Source organism: Sus scrofa, chromosome X, assembly GCF_054392235.1.
Source record: "Sus scrofa isolate SSC_HxYL_T2T_F1_AM1 chromosome X, Sscrofa_HxYL_maternal_Yorkshire_Landrace_v2.0, whole genome shotgun sequence".
NCBI classification, from domain to species: Eukaryota; Metazoa; Chordata; class Mammalia; order Artiodactyla; family Suidae; genus Sus; species Sus scrofa.
Genome location: NC_139401.1, coordinates 63986662 through 64006158, shown reverse-complemented (window position 1 = coordinate 64006158; position 19497 = coordinate 63986662). Strand labels below are relative to the sequence as shown.

At 37.5% G+C, this 19497-nt stretch overlaps 1 protein-coding gene across 2 annotated transcripts in view; it reads left to right on the top strand.

Moving 5' to 3' along the window:
* The window catches only part of OPHN1 (oligophrenin 1), a 631870-nt gene extending 616487 nt beyond the window's left edge, over positions 1-15383 (top strand). For both annotated transcript variants that reach the window (XM_085007358.1, XM_085007355.1), the window contains one exon: positions 14806-15383. In XM_085007358.1, the coding sequence (XP_084863484.1) occupies positions 14806-14848 (43 nt within the window). In that variant the 3' untranslated portion in view covers positions 14849-15383. The remainder of the gene's footprint in view (positions 1-14805) is intronic.
* The last annotated feature ends 4114 nt before the right edge of the window (positions 15384-19497 follow it).

Genomic DNA, 19497 nt, shown 5'->3' with positions numbered 1-19497 from the left:
TTGGGTAGGATGGCCATTTTCACAATATTGATTTTTCCAATCCAGGAACATGGAATGTCTTTCCATTTCTTTACATCTTCTTTGATTTCTTTGATTATGGTTTTATAGTTCTCGGCATATAGGTCCTTTACCTCTTTGGTCAGGTGTATTCCGAGGTATTTGATTTTGTGTGGTGCAATTTTAAAAGGTATCGTATTTTTGTATTCCTTTTCTAATGTTTCATTGCTGGTATACAGAAATGCCACTGACTTCTGAATGTTAATCTTATATCCTGCTACTTTGCTGAATTTATTAATCAGTTCAAGGAGTTTTGGGGTTGAGTCCTTAGGGTTTTCTATGTATAGTATCATGTCATCAGCATACAGTGACATTTTGATCTCTTCTCTTCCTATATGGATGCCTTTGATTTCTTTTGTTTGTCTAATTGCTGTGGCTAGGACTTCCAAAACTATGTTGAAGAGCAGTGGTGAGAGTGGGCATCCCTGTCTTGTTCCAGATTTGAGTGAGAAGGCTTTCAGTTTTTCCCCATTGAGGATTATATTTGCTGTGGGTTTATCATAAATGGCTTTGATTATCTCCAGGAATGTTCCCTCTATACCCACTTTGGCGAGGGTCGTGATCATGAATGGATGTTGGACTTTGTCAAATGCTTTTTCTGCATCTATTGAGATGATTATAAGATGTTTGACTTTTTTTTTGTTAATGTGGTGTATGATGCTGATTGATTTGCGTATGTTGAACCATCCTTGTGAACCTGGGATGAACCCAACCTGGTCATGGTGTATAATTTTTTTTGTATGTTGTTGGATTCGGTTGGCTAAAACTTTGTTGAGAATTTTTGCATCTATGTTCATCAAAGATACTGGCTGATAGTTTTCTTTTTTGGTGGTATCTCTGCCTGGTTTTGGAATGAGGGTGATGTTGGCATCATAGAATGTCTTTGGGAGTATTCCTTCTTCTTCAACCTTTTGGAGGAGTTTACAGAAGATGGGCACCAGTTCCTCTTTATATGTTTGGTAGCATTCACCTGTGAAGCCATCTGGTCCTGGACTTTTATTTGTAGGGAGTGATTTTATGACCTCTTCAATTTCATTTCTAGTGATGGGTCTGTTCAGTTGGTCTGTTTCTGCTTGATTCAGTTTTGGCAGGCTGTAAGATTCTAGAAAATTGTCCATTTCTTCCAGATTGTCAAACTTGTTGCCGTATAGTTGTTCATAGTGTTCTCTTATGGGTTTTTGTATTTCTGCTGTATCCGTTGTGATTTCTCCTTTTTCATTTCTAATTTTGTTTATTTGGGTTCTTTCTCTCCTCTTTTTAGTGAGTCTGGCCAGGGGTTTGTCAATTTTGTTCACCTTTTCAAAGAACCACCTCTTGGTTTTATTAATTTTCTCTATGGTTTTTTGAGTCTCTAGTTTATTGATTTCTTCTTTGATCTTTATAATTTCCTTCCTTCTGCTGACTTTAGGACTTTTTTTTTCTTCTTTTTCTAATTCATTTAGGTGGAGGGTTAAGTTGTCAATTTGGGATCTTACTTCTTTTTTGAGAAAGGCCTGTATTGCTATAAATTTCCCTCTAAGCACTGCTTTCGCAGCATGCCATAGATTTTGAGAGGTTGTGTCTTCATTATCATTTGTTTCAAGGTAGTTTTTAATTTCCTTCTTGATGTCCTAATTGACCCCTGGGTTTTTTAGTAGCATGCTGTTTAGTCTCCATGTAGTAGGTTTTTTCTCTTTCCTTTTCCCATGGTTGATTTCTAATTTCATGGCATTGTGGTCTGAGAAGATACTTGAGATAATTTCTATGCTCCTAAGTTTATGGAGATTCGCTTTGTGTCCCAATATGTGGTCGATTCTTGAGAATGTTCCATGAGCATTTGAGAAGAATGTGTATTCTGCTTTTTTTGGATGTAGTGTCCTGAAGGTACCATGACATTTTCCACAGAACTAGAACAAACAATCCAAACATTTATATGGAACCACAAAAGACCCAGTATCGCCAAAGCAATCCTGAGAAACAAAAACCAAGCAGGAGGCATAACTCTCCCAGACCTCAAGAAATACTACAAAGCCACAGTCATCAAAACAGTGTGGTACTGGTACCAAAACAGACAGACAGACCAATGGAACAGAATAGAGAATCCGGAAATAAACCCTGACACCTATGGTCCATTAATCTTTGACAAGGGAGGCAAGAACATCAAATGGGAAAAAAAAAGTCTATTCAGCAAGCATTGCTGGGAAACCTGGACAGCTGCATGCAAAGCAATGAAACTAGAACACACCCTCACACCATGCACAAAAATAAACTCCAAATGGCTGAAAGACTTAAATATACGACGGGACACCATCAAACTCCTAGAAGAAAACATAGGCAAAACACTCTCTGACATCAACATCATGAATATCTTCTCAGGTCAGTCTCCCAAAGCAATAGAAATTAGAGCAAAAGTAAACCCTGGGACCTCATCAAACTGAAAAGCTTTTGCACAGCAAAGGAAACCCAAAAGAAAACAAAAAGACAACTTACAGAATGGGAGAAAATAGTTTCAAATGATGCAACTGACAAGGGCTTAATCTCTAGAATATATAAACAAGTTATACAACCCAACAGCAAAAAAACGAATCAATCAATGGAAAAATGGGGAAAAGACCTGAATAGACATTTCTCCAAAGAAGATATACAGATGGCCAGCAAACACATGAAAAAAAAAGCTCAACATCGCTGATTATAAGAGAAATGCAAATCAAAACTACCATGAGATACCACCTCACACCAGTCAGAATGGCCATCATTCATAAATCCACAAATAACAAGTGCTGGAGGGGCTGTGGAGAAAAGGGAACCCTCCTGCACTGTTGGTGGGAATGTAAACTGGTACAGCCTCTATGGAGAACAGTTTGGAGATACCTTAGTAATCCATCCATACAACTTCCATATGACCCCACAATCCCACTCTTGGGCATCTATCCGGACAAAACTCTACTTAAAAGAGACACTTGCACCCGCATGTTCATGTAGCACTATTCACAATAGCCAGGACATGGAAACAATCCAAATGTCCATCAACAGGTGATTGGCTTCAGAAGAAGTGGTATATATACACAATAGAGTACTACTCAGCCATAAAAAAGGATGACATAATGCCATTTGCAGCAACATGGATGGAACTAGAGAATCTCATACTGAGTGAAATGAGCCAGAAAGACAAAGACAAATACCATACGATATCCCTTATACCTGGAATCTAATATCCAGCACAAATGAACATCTCCTCAGAAAAGAAAATCATGGACTTGGAGAAGAGACTTGTGGCTGCCTGATGGGAGGGGGAGGGAGTGGGAGGGATCGGGAGCTTGGGCTTATCAGACACAACCTAGAATAGATTTACAAGGAGATCCTGCTGAATAGCATTGAGAACTTTGTCTAGATACTCATGTTGCAACAGAAGAAAGGCGGGGGAAAAATGTAATTGTAATGTATACATGTAAGGATAACCTGACCCCCTTGCTGTACAGTGGGAAAATAAAAAAAAAATAAATAAGATAAAATAAAATAAAATAAAATAAAATAAAATAAAATAAAATAAAATAAAATAAAATAAAGAAACATAGAAAATACTATCAACTCCAAGAGCCAAGTCTTTCAGAGTTAATACGCTGTATCCATGCTATCTCTCCAGTAATTCAAGAGTAATTCAAGAGGGAAGTGGTAGAATTTGGAAGGTTCTGGCTTTTACATCTTTTGTTCATTTAGCAAACATTCATTAAATTCCAATCATTATGCAAAGTGCTGGGAATGGCTTCAGGAAAGAGATTGACTATAAACTGATCATAGTACATAAAAACATATAATAACTATATGGACAAGGAACACTATCAACATGAAGGCTAAGATGTATTCTTCCTGAAGGAGTCAGAAAAAGGAAGTAATATCTGAAGTGATTCTTGAATGACAGCTAGGAACTTGTTAGAAGCCTAAGGGAATCCTAGAAAGAGGTGGCAAAGAAGAACACGGAATTGTCTGGCATTTTCACAAAACTGTAAGAAATTATTGAGAGCAGGGTGGAAAGGGAGTGATAAGAGAAGAAACTGGACATGTAGGAAAGGAATTTATCCTTTCCACAAATATTTAAGGAATATTTATTGTGCTCCACACTCTTTTGTGGGAAAAATGTAGTCGGGCAAGGGGGTATCAGGAGTTAGGGGCAGATTATTTACTGTTTTATATTCATTTACTTTGAATGAGATAGTGAATCATTGAGGTTCTGAGAAGATGAATACCATGGTCTGATTTATATTTTAAAAAGACTACTGTGGCTGCCACATGAAGAGTAGGCTGCACACGAGGCAAGAGTGGAGCAATTAAGAGAGTATTGTAACAGTCCAAGTGACAGATATTATGGTGGCTGAGACAATGGTGATAGCTATGAATGTGATGCGAATGTGGAGTAAATGAGACAAATTCAAGATATATTTTAGAAGTCTTTATAGACATAATTTACTGATAGACAAAGAGGGTAAAGGAAAGAGAGAAAGTAAGGATGGCTCGAAGCTTTTGGCCTAAGTAACTGGGTGGTAACATGAAGTGAATAGTGTTTCATGTTGACTTTGGATTTCATTCTAAAGACAGTGGGAGTTTTGAAGATTTTTTAAAAATTTTTGTTATAGTTGATTTACATGTTCCATCAATTTCTGCTACACAGTAAAGTGACCCATTTACTTACACACACACACACACACACACACACACACACACACATTATTTTTCTCACATTACCCTCCATCATGTTCTATCACAAGTAATTAGATATAGTTCCCTGTGCTATACAGCAGGACCTCATTGCTTATCCACTCTGAATGCAATAGTATGCCTCTTCTAACCCCAAATTTCCAATCCATCCCACTCCCTTTCCCTCCCCCTCCCCCTTGAAAACCACAGATCTGTTTCTACATGTCCATGAGTTTGTTTCTTTTCTGTAGATATGTTCTTTTGTGCCATACATTAGATTCCAGATATATCATATGGTATTTGTCTTTCTCTTTCTGATTTACTTCACTTAATAAGAGAATCTCTAATTCCACACATGTTGCTGCAAATGGCATTATTTTGTTCTTTTTATGGCTATGTAGTAACGCATTGGTATATATACCTCATCTGCTTATCCATTCATCTGTCGATGGACATTTGAATTGTTACCATGTCTTGGCATTGTGAATAGTGTTACACTGAACATAAGGGTGCATGTAATTTTTTGAACAAAAGTTTTGTGCAGATATATGCCCAGGAGTGGGATTGCTAGATGATAAGGTAGTTCTATTTTTAGTTTTCTGAGGTACCTCCATAGTGTTTTACATAGCAGTTGTACCAATTTTCATTTTTACAGTGTAAGAGGGTTCGCTTTTCTCCACAACCTCTGCAGCACTAGTTAATTGCGGTCTTATTAATGATAGCCATTCTGATCCATGTGAGGTGGTACCTTATTGAAGCTTTGATTGGCATTTCTTTAATAATTAGTGATGTTGAGCATTTTTGTCATGTGCGTATTGGCTATATCCATATATCTTCTTTGGAGAAATGTGTATTCAGGTCTTCTGCCCATTTTTCAATTGAGTTGTTGAGTTTTTGTTTTTGTTTTTTGGTGTGAGTTGTATAAGTTGTTTCTATGTTGTAGAGTTTGAGCCTTTGTTGGTTACATCATTTGACACTATTTTCTCCCATTCTGTAAGTCGTCTTTTTTTTTATTTATGGTTTCCTTTGGTGTGCAAAAGTTTGTAATTTTGATTAGGTGCCACTGGTTTATTTTTGTTTTTATTTCTGTTGCCTTGGAGACTGCCCTAAGAGAACATTTGTGCAGTTGATGTCAGAGAATGTTTTGCCTATGTTCTCTTCCAGGAGTTTGATGGTGTCTTTTCTTAAGTCTTTAAGCCATTTTAAGTTTATGTTTGTGCATGGTGTGGGGGTGTGTTCTAGTTTCATTGATTTACATGCTGCTGCTCAGTTTTCCCAGCACCAATTGGTGAAGAGACTGTCTTTCCTCCATTTTATATTCTTGACTCATTTGTTGAGGGTTTTTTGTTTTGTTTTGTTTTGTCTTATTGTCTTAGTTTTTGTCTTTTAGGGCTACACCCACAGCCTATGGAGGTTCCCAGGCTAAGGGTTGAATTGGAGCTGTATCCACTGGCCCATACCAGAGCCACAGCAATGCCAGATCCAAGCTGCATCTGTGACCTACACCACAGATCACAGCAATGCCGGATGCCTAACCCACTGAGCAAGGCCTGGGATAGAACCCGCGTCCTCAATAAACTAATCACATTTGTTTCCACTGAGCTGTGATGGGAACTCCCTTCAGAGAAGATTTATTGACCATAGGTGTCTGGGTTTATTTTTGGGTTCTCTATTCTGTTCCATTGGTCTGTATGTCTGTTTTGGTACCAGTAACACAACACTCTCTTGATTACTGTAGCTGTGTAGTATTGTCTGAATTCTGGGAGATTTATGCCTCATGCTTGTTTTTTTTTTTTTTCCCTCAGGAGTGCTTTGACAATTCTGGGCCTATTGTGGTTCCATAGAAATTTTTGGATTGTTTGTTCTAGTTCTGTGATAAATGTCATGGGTAATTTAATAGGGATTGCATTAAATCTGTAGATTGCTTTGGGTAGTATGGCTATTTTAACAATATTAATGCTTCTAATCCAGGAGCATGTAATATCTTTCTATTTCTTTGAATTTTTGGATGCAATGTCCTGAAAATGTCAATTAAGTCTAACTTTTCTATTGTGTCAATTAGAATCTCTGTTGCCTTATTGATTTGTTGTCTATAAGATCTGTCCATTGATGTGAGTGGGGTGTTAAAGTCTACTCTTATAGTATACCTGTCCATTTCTCCTTTTATGTCTGTTAATATTTGTTGTATGTCTTTGGGTGCTCCAGTATTAGGGGCATATATATTGAGGAGTATATTATCCTCTTCTTGAATTGATCTTTTTTATCATTTATTAGTGTCCTTCTTTGTCTTTCTTTAAGGCCTTCATTTTAAAGTCTATTTTGTCTGATACGAGTATTGCAATTCCTGCTTTTCTGTCCTTTCCATTCACATGAAATATATTTTTCCATCCCCTCACTTTCAATTTATATGTGTCCTTTTCCCTGTGGTGAGTCTCTTGTAGACAGTGTATTGTTTTCTTATCCAATATGCCAACCTATGTGTTTTGATTAGAGCATTCAGTCCATTGACATTTAAGGTAATTATTGATAAATATGGATTTATTGCCATTTTAAACCTTGTTTTCCAGTTGATTATATAATTCTCCTTTTTTCCTTTATCTTTTGGTTGGATGATTTCCTTGTATTTTATGCTTGTATCTCTTTATTTTTTTTTACGAATGTATTTTTTTTATTTGTGGTTGCCCTGTTTTTCAAGTGTGTTAACCCCTTCCTATATCTATTTGCTTTAGCCTGATATTCATATAAGCTCAAACACATTCTAAAAACAAAGAAGAGTCTAGATTTTCTTACTTTTCTTTCCCACATTTTATGCTTTTGATGTCCTTTTTTAGTCTTCATGTTTATCCCTTTTCCTATTTCTTTTGTTTATCATCACTTTTACAATTTTTGTTTGTTTGTTTGTTTGTTTGTTTTAGATCTGGCTTAAGTGATGGTTTACCAGTTGTGATTTTTCTATATCTTCTTACTTATTTCCTCTTTAGAGGAGACAGTTCAGTATTTCTTTTAGAGTAGGTTTAATTTTGCTTTATTTTTATTTATTTTTTTAGTTTTTGTTTGTTGGAGAAATTCTTTATTTCTTCTATTTTAAATTATGTTCTTGCTAGGTAGTGTATTCTAGGCTGCAAATTTTTCCCTTTTAGAACTTTACAAGTATCTTGACACTCTTTTCTGCCTGTAGTGTTTCTTTGGAATTATGTTCTGTGATTGTGATTACTCAAAGAGTTTCATACCAGAGGTGACTTCAACAAGAGCAAGTGATATTTGCAGAGGAGAAAAATGGAATACACTCTCACATCCCATTTAGAATATAACAGTTATTCCTGATGCTCTGCTGGGTTCACTCCATTTAGTACCTTATTAAATCCTAACTTCAATTTCAGATTCTCATCTGTTAATTTATCCAAACTCTCACTCCCTTTTTATTTCTCCTGAAACCCCACTTGGTTGTGACCTGCTTTACATATTCTAACACAGGGACATCTATTTTTTTGCTGTTCCCAATCTCCTGGTCCAGCAGTTCTGTTCCCATAGATCTACTAACACAGATGCCACATTGCTTCCTGGCTTTGACACTCATAAGGAGCTCTTCTAATCATCCCAGCTACCCATGAACTATTTAAGTGAGTTCCTGGGGTGCTTTTCTTCAGAAGTGAGTTTTTTAATTTTAATTTTCTATTATAGTTGATTAACTGTGCTCTGTCAATTTCTTTGGTATAGCCAAGTGACCAGATACACACACACACACACACACACACACACACACACACACACACACACACACACACATTCTTTTTCTCATGTTGTCTTCCACCATGTTCCATTACAGGTGTTTGGATAATCTCTTTACATCTTCACGTTTATCCTTTTGCTGTTCCTTTTTTTAATCATCATTTTTACAACAGTTTTTTTTTTTTTACTTTTAGATCTGTAAACTGGCTTATTTAAGTGATTGCTTTCCAATTGTGATTTCTTCCATCTTATAACTTACTTCTTTCCTATTTAGAGGAGACCTCAGTATTTCTTTTAGAATGGGTTTAGTATTGCTCTATTCTTTTACTTTCTGTTGAAAAATTCTTTATTTCTCCTTCTATTTTAAATGATATTCTTGCTGGCTTGTGTATTCTAGGCTGAAAATGTTTCCCTTTTAGAACTTTGAATATCTCTTGCCACTCTCTTCTGGCATGTAGTGTTTCTCTAGAGAAATCAGCTGGTAGCATTATGGGAGTTCCATTATAATTAAGTATTTTTTTTCTCTTGCTATCTTTAGAATCCTCATCTTATCTTTAACTTTTTCCTTTTTTATTATAATATGTTTTGGTGAGGGTCTGTTTCTGTTCAACTTGTTTGGGGCCTTCTATGCTTCCTGTATCTTGATATCTGTTTCCTTTAGATTTGGAAAGTTTTCAGCCATAATTCCTTCAAATACACTTTCAATTCCCTTTCTTTTTCTTCTTCTTGAATCCCTATTATATGTAGATTTGCCAGCTTTATATTATTCTATAGATCTCTTATATTGCTTTCATGTTTTTTTTTTTCCATTTGTTTTTCTGTCTGCTGTCCTGATTGGGTAACTTCCATTATTCTACCTTCCAAGTCACTTACTTGTTGCTCTCTATTCTGCTCTTCAATGCTTTAACTCTGCTTGCATCTCGGCAAATGAATTTCCTTTCCTTTCCTTTTCTTTTTCTTTTTTACTTTTTGCTTTTTAGGGCTGCAGAGGAGGTATATGGAGGTTCCCAGGCTAGGGGGCTAATTGGAGCTACAGCTGCCGGCCCATGCCACAGCTGCAGAAACACCAGATCCAAGCCACATCTGTGACCCACACCACAGCTCACAGCAATGCCAGATCCTTAACCCACTGAGTGAGGCCAGGAATCCGAACCTACAACCCCATAGTTTCTAGTCAGGTTCATTTCTGCTGCACCACAATGGGAACTCCATGCAAATGAAGTCTCTAATTTTTCTTGGCTCCTTCTTATATTTTCCAGTTCATTTCTAAAGTAATCTGCATTACTGTTCATATACACTCTTAATTCCTTCAGCATTTTCACTGTTTCCTTTTTGAACTTGGTTTTTGTTAGACTGCAGATGTCTGTTTCATTGTTTGCTCCTTCAGGGGAATTCTCCTGTTCTTTTAACTGGGAATGGTTCCTGAGCATCTTCAATTTGCTCATATTTTTTCTTATTCTGTGACTTTATGGAAAACAACTACTGTAATCTTGAAGGGCTACTATATATGTGAGAGTGCCCCCTGGGTATTTTGTGAGGTCTTACCCTTTTATTTTGTTGTGAGGACTGCTTTTGGTTTGGATGCTTACTGCTCTTTCCTGTGTGTGTAGGCTGTTATCCCCTTGATAGGAGGTATACTGGTGTATGGCCATTGTTTGCTTCCAGGGAGATGAGGGCAATAGGAAGGGCTAGTAGCCAGTACTTGGTTGTTGGGCAGGGAAGTGGTGTAGGGTGATCCTGGTTGCAAGGCCCTGGTAAGTGACCATCAGGCAGGTATAGGCTATGCCCAGAGCATTTTGTATCATCATCAGCAGAAGCAGGGCTTGTGTGTTACAGGGGAGTAAGAGTAATAATGGGTAGCACTTAGTTGCAGTGCCCTTCTCTGCACTGTCTCTGAGAAGACTAGGGCCACAAGTGTTTCCTGTTCACAGACCCCTAGTGATGCTGTGCCATGCCCACCTCTGGAGTCTGAGATGACTACAGGAGTTTGTCCCTGCCACCCATAGCCCATGCAAGCAACTCTCTGCCACCTGTATCCTTATCAAGATGGGCCCTGCCATCCAAAAGCCCACACATGCACAGAGAAAAATATTCATATGTCAGTCCCACCGCCCCTCCTCTTGTCCTTCCCAACAGTAGTGCCTTGGTTCTCCTGCAGGCCCAGGCCTCCTCTTGAACTCCTTCAGCTGTGACACTCTGTTTCCCAGTGGACAGTGCTCTGCTCGCTAGCCCCTCAGGCTGTCTCTACACAGCCAAGCCTCATCCTCTCCCATCTCCAGAGCCTGAGTCTCAGTCTCAGCTCCCACCAGAGTGTCTCTGGCTGCTGTGTCTTGGGGAAGTGGTACCAATGGTTTGTGCATCTCTCTCTCTGCTTTGTAGTCCTCAGTCTGGATTCTGCCCTTTTCTCTGAGGCTTTGAGGTTCCTCCATCTCACCTGATCTCCCCATCAATTAGGTTGCCTCCCAAGGTGTGGATTCCTTTCCTCCTCCACAGCTCCCTCTCGGGAGTGCTGGACCAGCCCTGATTCCTTTTATTTCCTCTTCTCTCTTTTTTCTTTTGTTCTACACAGTTAGGTGGAGGGTTTCTTGCCCTTTTTGGAGGTTTAAAGTCTTCTGCCAGTGTTCAGTAGATATTCTGTGTGAATTGTTCTACATGTAGTTGGATTTTTTTTATGTGTTTGTGGGAGAAAGTGATTGCCATGTCTTACTCCTCTGCCATCTTGATCCTGCCTGCTGCATATGTTTAAGAAGGGAAGAAATATGGTCATATTTGTGTTATAAAAAGAATACTGCAACTAGGAGAAGAATGGATTGGAGAGGCAACAGACAAGAAGCCACGTATGGCATCTGCAATAGGCCACTGCAATAGTTCAGAAGATAAATTATGGATCTGAATTAAGATCATGGGTATGGACATGTAGAGAAAGGGATGGATTGGATATTTTCGGGCCAAGTGGAAACCAGAAGTCTTATCAACTAATGAAAAGGGGTTGCTTAGCTTGGAAGAAATAGGTTTATGTCCCAGATGCACCACTTACGATTTGTGTGAATCTGTGTGTTGAATAAATGAGGAAGAAATAATTGTGATTTTTGGCAAATTTCACCTCTCTTGCCTTAGTTTTCTACCTGTAAAGTAAGGATATAGTACATCTACTCATCATGAGAATTAAGAGTCTATCTATGGACTGGAAAAAATGAAAAAAAGAACCTCTTATAGACAGCATATAGTTAGAAAAAACAAACTTTTTGTAATGCCACATTCGTTCCCTATTTGTGAACCTCATACATGTCAGACACTCATAAATGCTTATTACACAAACAAATTTGAAGAGCTCAGTGTCTGTGAGACACGTACCATAAGGGCAGAGGCAGGTTATGAACTTGGGATTATTATTTAATGTCTATGAACTGGCCCTCAAATATTTCCTTTAACAACCTTTTACAGTGTTGCTTGACTGGACTGCCCAGACTGAAATCCCCAAATATTAACTTTATCCTTTGGTTAAGTCAACCATAAATATTCCCATTTTTTCTGAAATGGTTATAAAGAGCTTCTATTATCTAATCAAAACATGTTAGTATTAGATTGGCCCTCAAAAGTCTTTAGGTAAGTAGATAAGACTGTTTTATACTGGTTAAACCCTTTGCTCTAGTGAAGTTTTATTTGGAGCTTCCTCATAATACAGAAAAAAATCAAAGCTGCTTTAATTAAAGTGAAGTGTGATGTGCCCAGAGTACTGCAGATCATAGCTAGAAAGCCATTTACTTAGAACTTGTTGCTAAATCCCACTTCTTTATTTATAATTTAAGGAAGATAATTTCCAGAGAAGTTATGTGAATGAATTAGCTAAGATCATAGGTCTAGAAAGTGATATAGTTAGTTCTATTCAGTTGCTTATCTACCAGCGAGGACAATTCCTCATTAATATAAAGCTTAGATTGGTCCTCAGTTTAGCCAGCTGCTTCCCTGAGCCCCAGATAGCAGATACCTGCTATTAGAAAATCGATATTTAGGGTCTAGGAAAGATACGGAGGTGAAGGTGCTAATTAAGAAGGGAGAGATAGAAACTTAGTATCTGTTCTAATCCTCGAGGATGTTCCAAGAAAGGCAGGAGTGTATTAACATGTCTATGTTGTGTGTGTGAGAGAGAGTCAGAGACAGTAAAGGAAAGGAGAGAGGAGAAGACAAGAGAGAGAGCAGACACAAGACTCCATTGTCCTATCCTCAGTCAGCCTATGAGATCCCAGAAGGAAACTGCAGATGAGACAGTGTGAAAAAAAGGACTCAATGACCAAATCTTACCATTGAACTCTAGTCTTGGCAATAGGTTAGAAATTATAGAGCCAGGAAGGCTCTATTTTTTCACTATAGCAGGCAAGTCTAAGTGACTTGCCTGTTAGTTTCTACAAGATTTCTAAATAATAGGTAAAGCAATTGATTCTCCAAGTAGATTAGTATATGTTTTTTCATTTTTTAAAATGTCTATACCATGGCATATGGAAGTTTCCAGGCCAGGGAATGAATCTGAGCTGTAGCTGCAACATACACTGCAGCTGCAGCAACAGCAGATCCTTTAACCTATGCCAGATCAGAGACTGAGCCCATGCCTCTCCAGTAACCCAAGGCATTGCAGTTGGATTCTTAGTCCACTGCACCACACGAGGAACTCAAAGTATGTTTTTTGAAAGAGGAGGCTGCAAAGTTGGAAGAGGCAAGCTTGATTAACATTTCAAGAATTATTTCTCATTAGATGATCTTCAGATTCTCCTTAAAATGATGACAGGTGTTCTAACTCTCTCACATTTTTTTTGATCCATAGGAGATAATAGAAAGTTACCTAGATCAATAGGGAAACCAAGGTCTTAGAGGATAGAACATTAGTTGCAATACCTATCACAATTGTAGAGAAAATCACTTTCATATTAGGTCAAAAAGGGACACAATAACATGAGTTACCTGAGACTCATGCAAAAAAACAAAACAACAGTTGAAAATAATCACAAAGGTTGAGAGAGCCTATAAATTAAATCCCAGAAAGAAAAATGTGTAACAACTATAGCCAAATACTGCTGAGATTATACTTTAGCCTGTCATGATTCCCTAGTTGTAGTGTCCCATAATAGGGAATATGAGCTCTTAAAAATAATGTAGTTCAGGAGTTCCCATCATGGCTCAGTGATTAACGAATCTGACTAGGAACCACAAGGTTGTGGGTTCAATCCCTGGCCTTGCTCAATGGGTTATGGCGTTGCTGTGAGCTCTGGTGTAGGTTTGAGATGCAGCTTTGATCTGGCATTGCTGTGGCTCTGGTGTAGGCCAGTGGCTTCAGCTCTGATTATACCCCTAGCCTGGGAACCTCTGTATGCCATGGATGTGGATCTAGAAAAAGACAAAAAAAAATGATGTAATTCAAAGACCTAGGACCACATGAACATTCCCAGGATATTTCCAGCACTGTACATGAGAGATGAGGCACTAACTGGCTAACCCTGATTGATATACAGGGTTTTATATGTATTTGGGATTTTTCCTGTTCATAAGAGACATCTGGGATGTATCTCTCTCTCTCTCTTTCTTTCCCCCTCTCTCTCATAGTATATGGAAGTTCCTGAGCCAGGGATCAAACCTGTGCTACTGCAGTAACCAGAGGCATTATAGTGACAAAACTGGATCCTTTACCTGCTAAGCCACAAGGAAATTACTGGGAGGCCCTTTAAATACCCTTTAAAGACTTCCTTCCTGAGGATTCTGATAAAAGAAATCAGAGGTTACCAAACAGCTTTATCGTGGGCATCTTGGGGGAAATGCTATTGTAGGGAAAAATTTGAGACTGGAAAGTGAGAGAGACATGGATCCCAGTTCTGGCTTCATTGCTATATAGCTGAGTAAATAACTTTTGTGAGCTTCAGGTTCTTCATCTATAAAATGAACATATACCTGCCTTTCCTCTCTCACAGAGCTATTAGGAAGATAGCATTGAATAAGGTAAGTAAAAGCTACTTTACTAGAATTGCTAGAATGAATTGATGATGATGATTATAACCATGGAAAAAGATGAAAATAGATCTCTAGCTTATTTTGTGCAGGCTCAGTGGGTGAGAAAGTTGTTGACATCAATGAGAACCCAGATTGCAGACAGGTCATATCATTAGGGCTCTGACTGACTTGAGTGGATGAAAAACAGTTTGGGAGCAGCCCTGGAGGAGGGCATGACTAGGTAGAATGGGGATCAGTCAGAACAGAGTCTCAAATTCAACAAGTAACTGGATTAAAAACTGTCAAAACCAAAGAAGGAAGACTGATATCACATCTTAATTTGCTTACTGAATTTTCCCTCCTGAATTCCAGGCAAAAAGAATCCATGAGTGAGGAAGACAAAAGAAAATCATGACATGGCTGGGGATGGCAGAAGCTCACAGCTATAAGTATTAATTAATTAGTTAATTAATTAATTTTTCCTTTTTAAAACTTAAATGATTTTTTTTCCATCATAGATGGTTTACCATGTTATGTCAATTTTCTACAGCAAGGTGACCCAGTCATACCTACATATAAACATTCTTTTTCTCACTTAACATGCTCCATCATAACTGACCAGGCACAGTTCCCAGTGCTATACAGCAGGACCTCATTGCTAATACATTCCTAAGGCAATAGTTTGCATCTATTAACCCCTAATTCCCAATCCATCCCACTCCCTCCCCCTCCCCCTTGGCAACCACAAGTCTGTTCTCCAAGTCTATGATTTTCTTTTCTGTGGAAAGGCTCATTTGTGCCATGTATTAGATTCCAGATATAAGCTATAAGGATTTAATGTCTCCTTCAAAGCATTCACTCTTGGCTGGAAGCTGTAACTCAGATTCATCCCCTATCCTGGGAACTTCCATATGCTGCAGATCCAGCCCTAAAAAAGAAAAAAAGAAAAATCTCAAACAATCAAACCTACCATCTAAGGGAATTAGAAAAATAAGAATAATTACAGCCCAAAGTCAGAAGAAGGAAGGAAATAAAATAGAGGTAAAAAATAATAGAAAATACCAATGAAAGCAAGAGCTGATTTTGTAAAATGATAAAAGTGAAAATATGCATAATGTCACCTACTACAATTACATTAGATATATCTATGGGCATACTCCTTTGGTTCATTTGAATTCAAATCAACAAGTTACCACGTGAGATCATTTCTTTTTAGTGTGAAAAGGTATGTTAAGTGTTTTTGTTAAGGCAAGTCTTCTAGCAATGGATTATCTCAATTTTATACATTTGTAAATCCTTTAGCTTTTTTATTTTTAATTGAAGTATAATTGATTTAATTAATGCATTAATCTGCTATATAGCAAAGTTATTCAGTTATATACACAAACATATATACACATCATTTAAAAACTACTCATATCCATTTTGATTTATCATAGGATATGGAATAGAGTTTGTGCTATACAGTAGGAACTTGTTTAGCAATTATACTTGCAATAGCTTACATGTGCTAACACACCTTCTACCCTATCCCTCCCTCTACCCCATCTCACACGGCAACCAAGAGTCTATTCTCTACGGCCTTAAATATTTTTCTCTTTTGGAGATAGTATCATTTGTGTCATATTATATTTTTTATATTTTCATTCTCTCTTTTTCATTAAAAATTTTTTAGTTTTTTTTTTTCCCTATGGTATAGCATGGTGACTCAGTTACAAATACACACATACATTGTTTTTTCTCACATTATCATGCTCCATCATAACTGATCAGACATAGTTCCCAGTGCTATACAGCAGGATCTCATTGCTAATCCATTCTAAAGGCAATAGTCTGCATATACTAACCCCAAATTCCCAGTTCATCACACTCCCTCCCCCTTGGCAACCACGAGTCTATTCTCCAAGTCCATGATTTTCTTTTCTGTGGAAGGGTTCGTTTGTGCCTTATATTAGATTCCAGATATGTGATATCATATGGTATTTGTCTTTCTTCTTCTGACTTACTTCACTCAGGATGAGAGTCTCTAGTTCCATCCATATCTGCAAATGGCGTTATGTTGTTCTTTTTTATCACTGAGTAATATTCCATTGTGTATATGTACCACATCTTCCTAATCCAATCATCTGTCAATGGACATTAGGGTTGTTTCCATGTCTTGCTGTTGTGAATAGTGTGGCAATGAACATGCAGGTACATGTGTATTTTTTAAGGAAAATTTTGTCCAGATATGTGCCCAAGAGTGGGATTGCTGGGTCATATGGTAGTTCTATGTATAGTTTGCTAAGGTACCTCCATACTGCTTTCCACAGTGGTTGTACTAATTTACATTCCCACCAAGAGAGCAGGAAGGTTCCCTTGTCTCCACACCCCCTCCAGAATTTGTTATTTGTGGAATTACTTATGATGGCAATTTTGACTGGTGTGAGGTGGTATCTCATGGAAGTTTTGATTTGCATTTCTCTAATAATCAGAGATGTTGAGCGTATTTTTTCTTGTGCTTGTTGGCCATCTGTATATGGGTAAATATCCATTCAGGTTTTTTGTCCATTTATCAATTGGGTTGTTGGATTTTTTGGCAGTAAAGTTGTGTAAGTTGCTTGTATATTTTAGAGATTAAGCCCTTGTCAGCTGCATCATTTGAGACTATTTTCTCCCATTCTGGACAGTATCTTTTTGTTTTCTTTTGGGTTTCCTTTGCTGTGCAAAAGCTTGTCTGTTTGATTAGGTCCCATTGGTTTATTTTTGCTCTTATTTCTGTTGCTTTGGGAGACTCATCTGAGAAAACAGTGGTAAGGTTGATGTCAGAAAATGTTTTGCCCATGTTCTCTTCCAGGAGTTTGGTGATGTCTTGTCTTATATTTAGGTCTTTCAGCCTTTTTAAGTTTATTTTCATGCATGGTGTGAGGGTGTGTTCTAGTTTCATTGATTTGCAGGCAGCTGCCCAGGTTTCCCAGCAATACTTGCTGAAAAGACTGTTTTTTTCCCATTTGATGTTCTTGTCTCCTTTGTCAAAGATTAATTGACCATAGGTGTCTGGGTTTATTTCTGGGTTCTCTCTTCTGTTCCACTGGTCTGTCTGTCTGTTTTGGTACCAGTACTACACTGTCTTGATGACTGTGGCTTTGTAAAAGTGCCTGAAGTCTGGGAGAGTTATGCCTCCTGCTTGGTTCTTGTTCTTCAGAATTGCTTTGGCAATTCTGGGTCTTTTGTGGTTCCATATGAATTTTTGGATTGTTTGTTCTAGTTCTGTGGAAAATGTCATGGGTAATCTGATAGGGATTGCACTGAATCTGTAGATTGCTTTGGGTAGTATGGCCATTCTTACAATATTAACTTTTGCAACCCAGGAGCATGGGCTATCTTTCCATTTCGTTACATCTTGTTTAATTTCCTTGATTAATGGTTTATACTTCTCGGCATGTAAGTTGTTTATGTCCTTGCTCAGGTGTATTCCCAGGCACTTGATGTTATGGGGTGCAGTATTAAAAGGTATTGTAATTTTGTATTCCTTTTCTAATATTTCATTGTTACTATACAGAAATGTAGCTAATTTCTGAATGTTAATCTTATATCCTGCTACTTTGCTGAATTCCTTGATCAGTTCGAGTAGTTTTTGTGTGGAGTCCTTAGGGTTTTCTATATATAGTATCATGTCATCTGCATACAGTGAGAGTTTTACCTCTTCTCTTCCTATTTGGATGCCTTTTATTTCTTTTGTTTGTCTGATTGCTGTGGCTAGGACTTCCAGTACTATGTTGAATAACGGTGGTGAGAGTGGGCATCCTTGTCTTGTTCCAGATTTTAGTGGTAAGGGTTTCAGCTTTTCTCCATTGAGTACTATATTTGCTATGGGTTTGTCCTAAATGGCTTTGATTATGTTCAGGAATAATCCCTCTTGGTAAGAGTTTTTGTCATGAAGGGATATTGGACTTTGTCAAATGCTTTTTCTGCATCTATTGAGATGATCATGTGGTTTTTGACTTTTCTTTTGTTGATATGGTCTATGACTGATTGATTTGCGTATGTTGAACCATCCTTGTGAACCTGGGATGAATCCCACCTGGTCATGGTGTATGATCTTTTGATATGTTGCTGGATTTGGTTGGCTAAAATTTTGTTGGGAATTTTTGTGTCTATATTCATCAAAGTTATTGGCCAATAGTTTTCTTTTTTGGTGGTATCTTTGCCTGGTTTTGGAATTAGGGTGATGGTGGCATCATAGAATGTCTTTGGGAGTGTTCCTTCTTTTTCAACTTTTTGATAAAATTTAAGGAGGATGGGTATAAATTCCTCTTTGTATGTTTGGTAGAATTCACCTGTGAAGCCATCTTTTCCTGTATTTTTATTTGTAGGGAGTGTTTTTATGACATTTAATTTTACTGAAATATAGGTGTTTTACAAGGTTGTGATACTTTCTTCTGTACATCACAAAGATTCAAATATAAATGTACAAACATATATTCTCTTACAGATTCTTTTCCCATATGGATTAGAACAATCCCGAACTCCTAGTCCACCTGCTTACCAAATTTGTGTCCCCTTTGGTACCATAAGTTTTTCAAGTTTGTTAGTCTGTTTCTGTTCTGCAAATAAGTTCATTTGTAACCTAGTTTTAGAATTCACATATAAGTGATATCATATCATATTTGACTTTCTCTGTCTGACTTTACTTAGTATGTTGATTTCTAGGTCCATCCATATTGCTGCAAATGGCATTATTTCATTCTTTTTTATAGCTATGTAATATTTTGTTGCATATATTTATCACATCTTCTTTATCCAATTACTCTGTGGATGGATATTTAGATTGCTTCCTTGTTTTGGCTATTGTAAATAGTGCTGCAAAGTACATAGTGGTGGATGTTTCTATTTGAATTATTGTTTTCTCCAGATAGATGACTAGGAGTGGATTGATGGATCATATGGTAGTACTATTTTTAGTTTTCTGAGGAATATATATATATACTGTTTTCCGTAGTTTTTGTACCAATTTACATTCTCACCAACAGTGTAGGAGTGTTCCCTTTTCTCCATGTCATAGATTAGTTGACCATAGTGTTT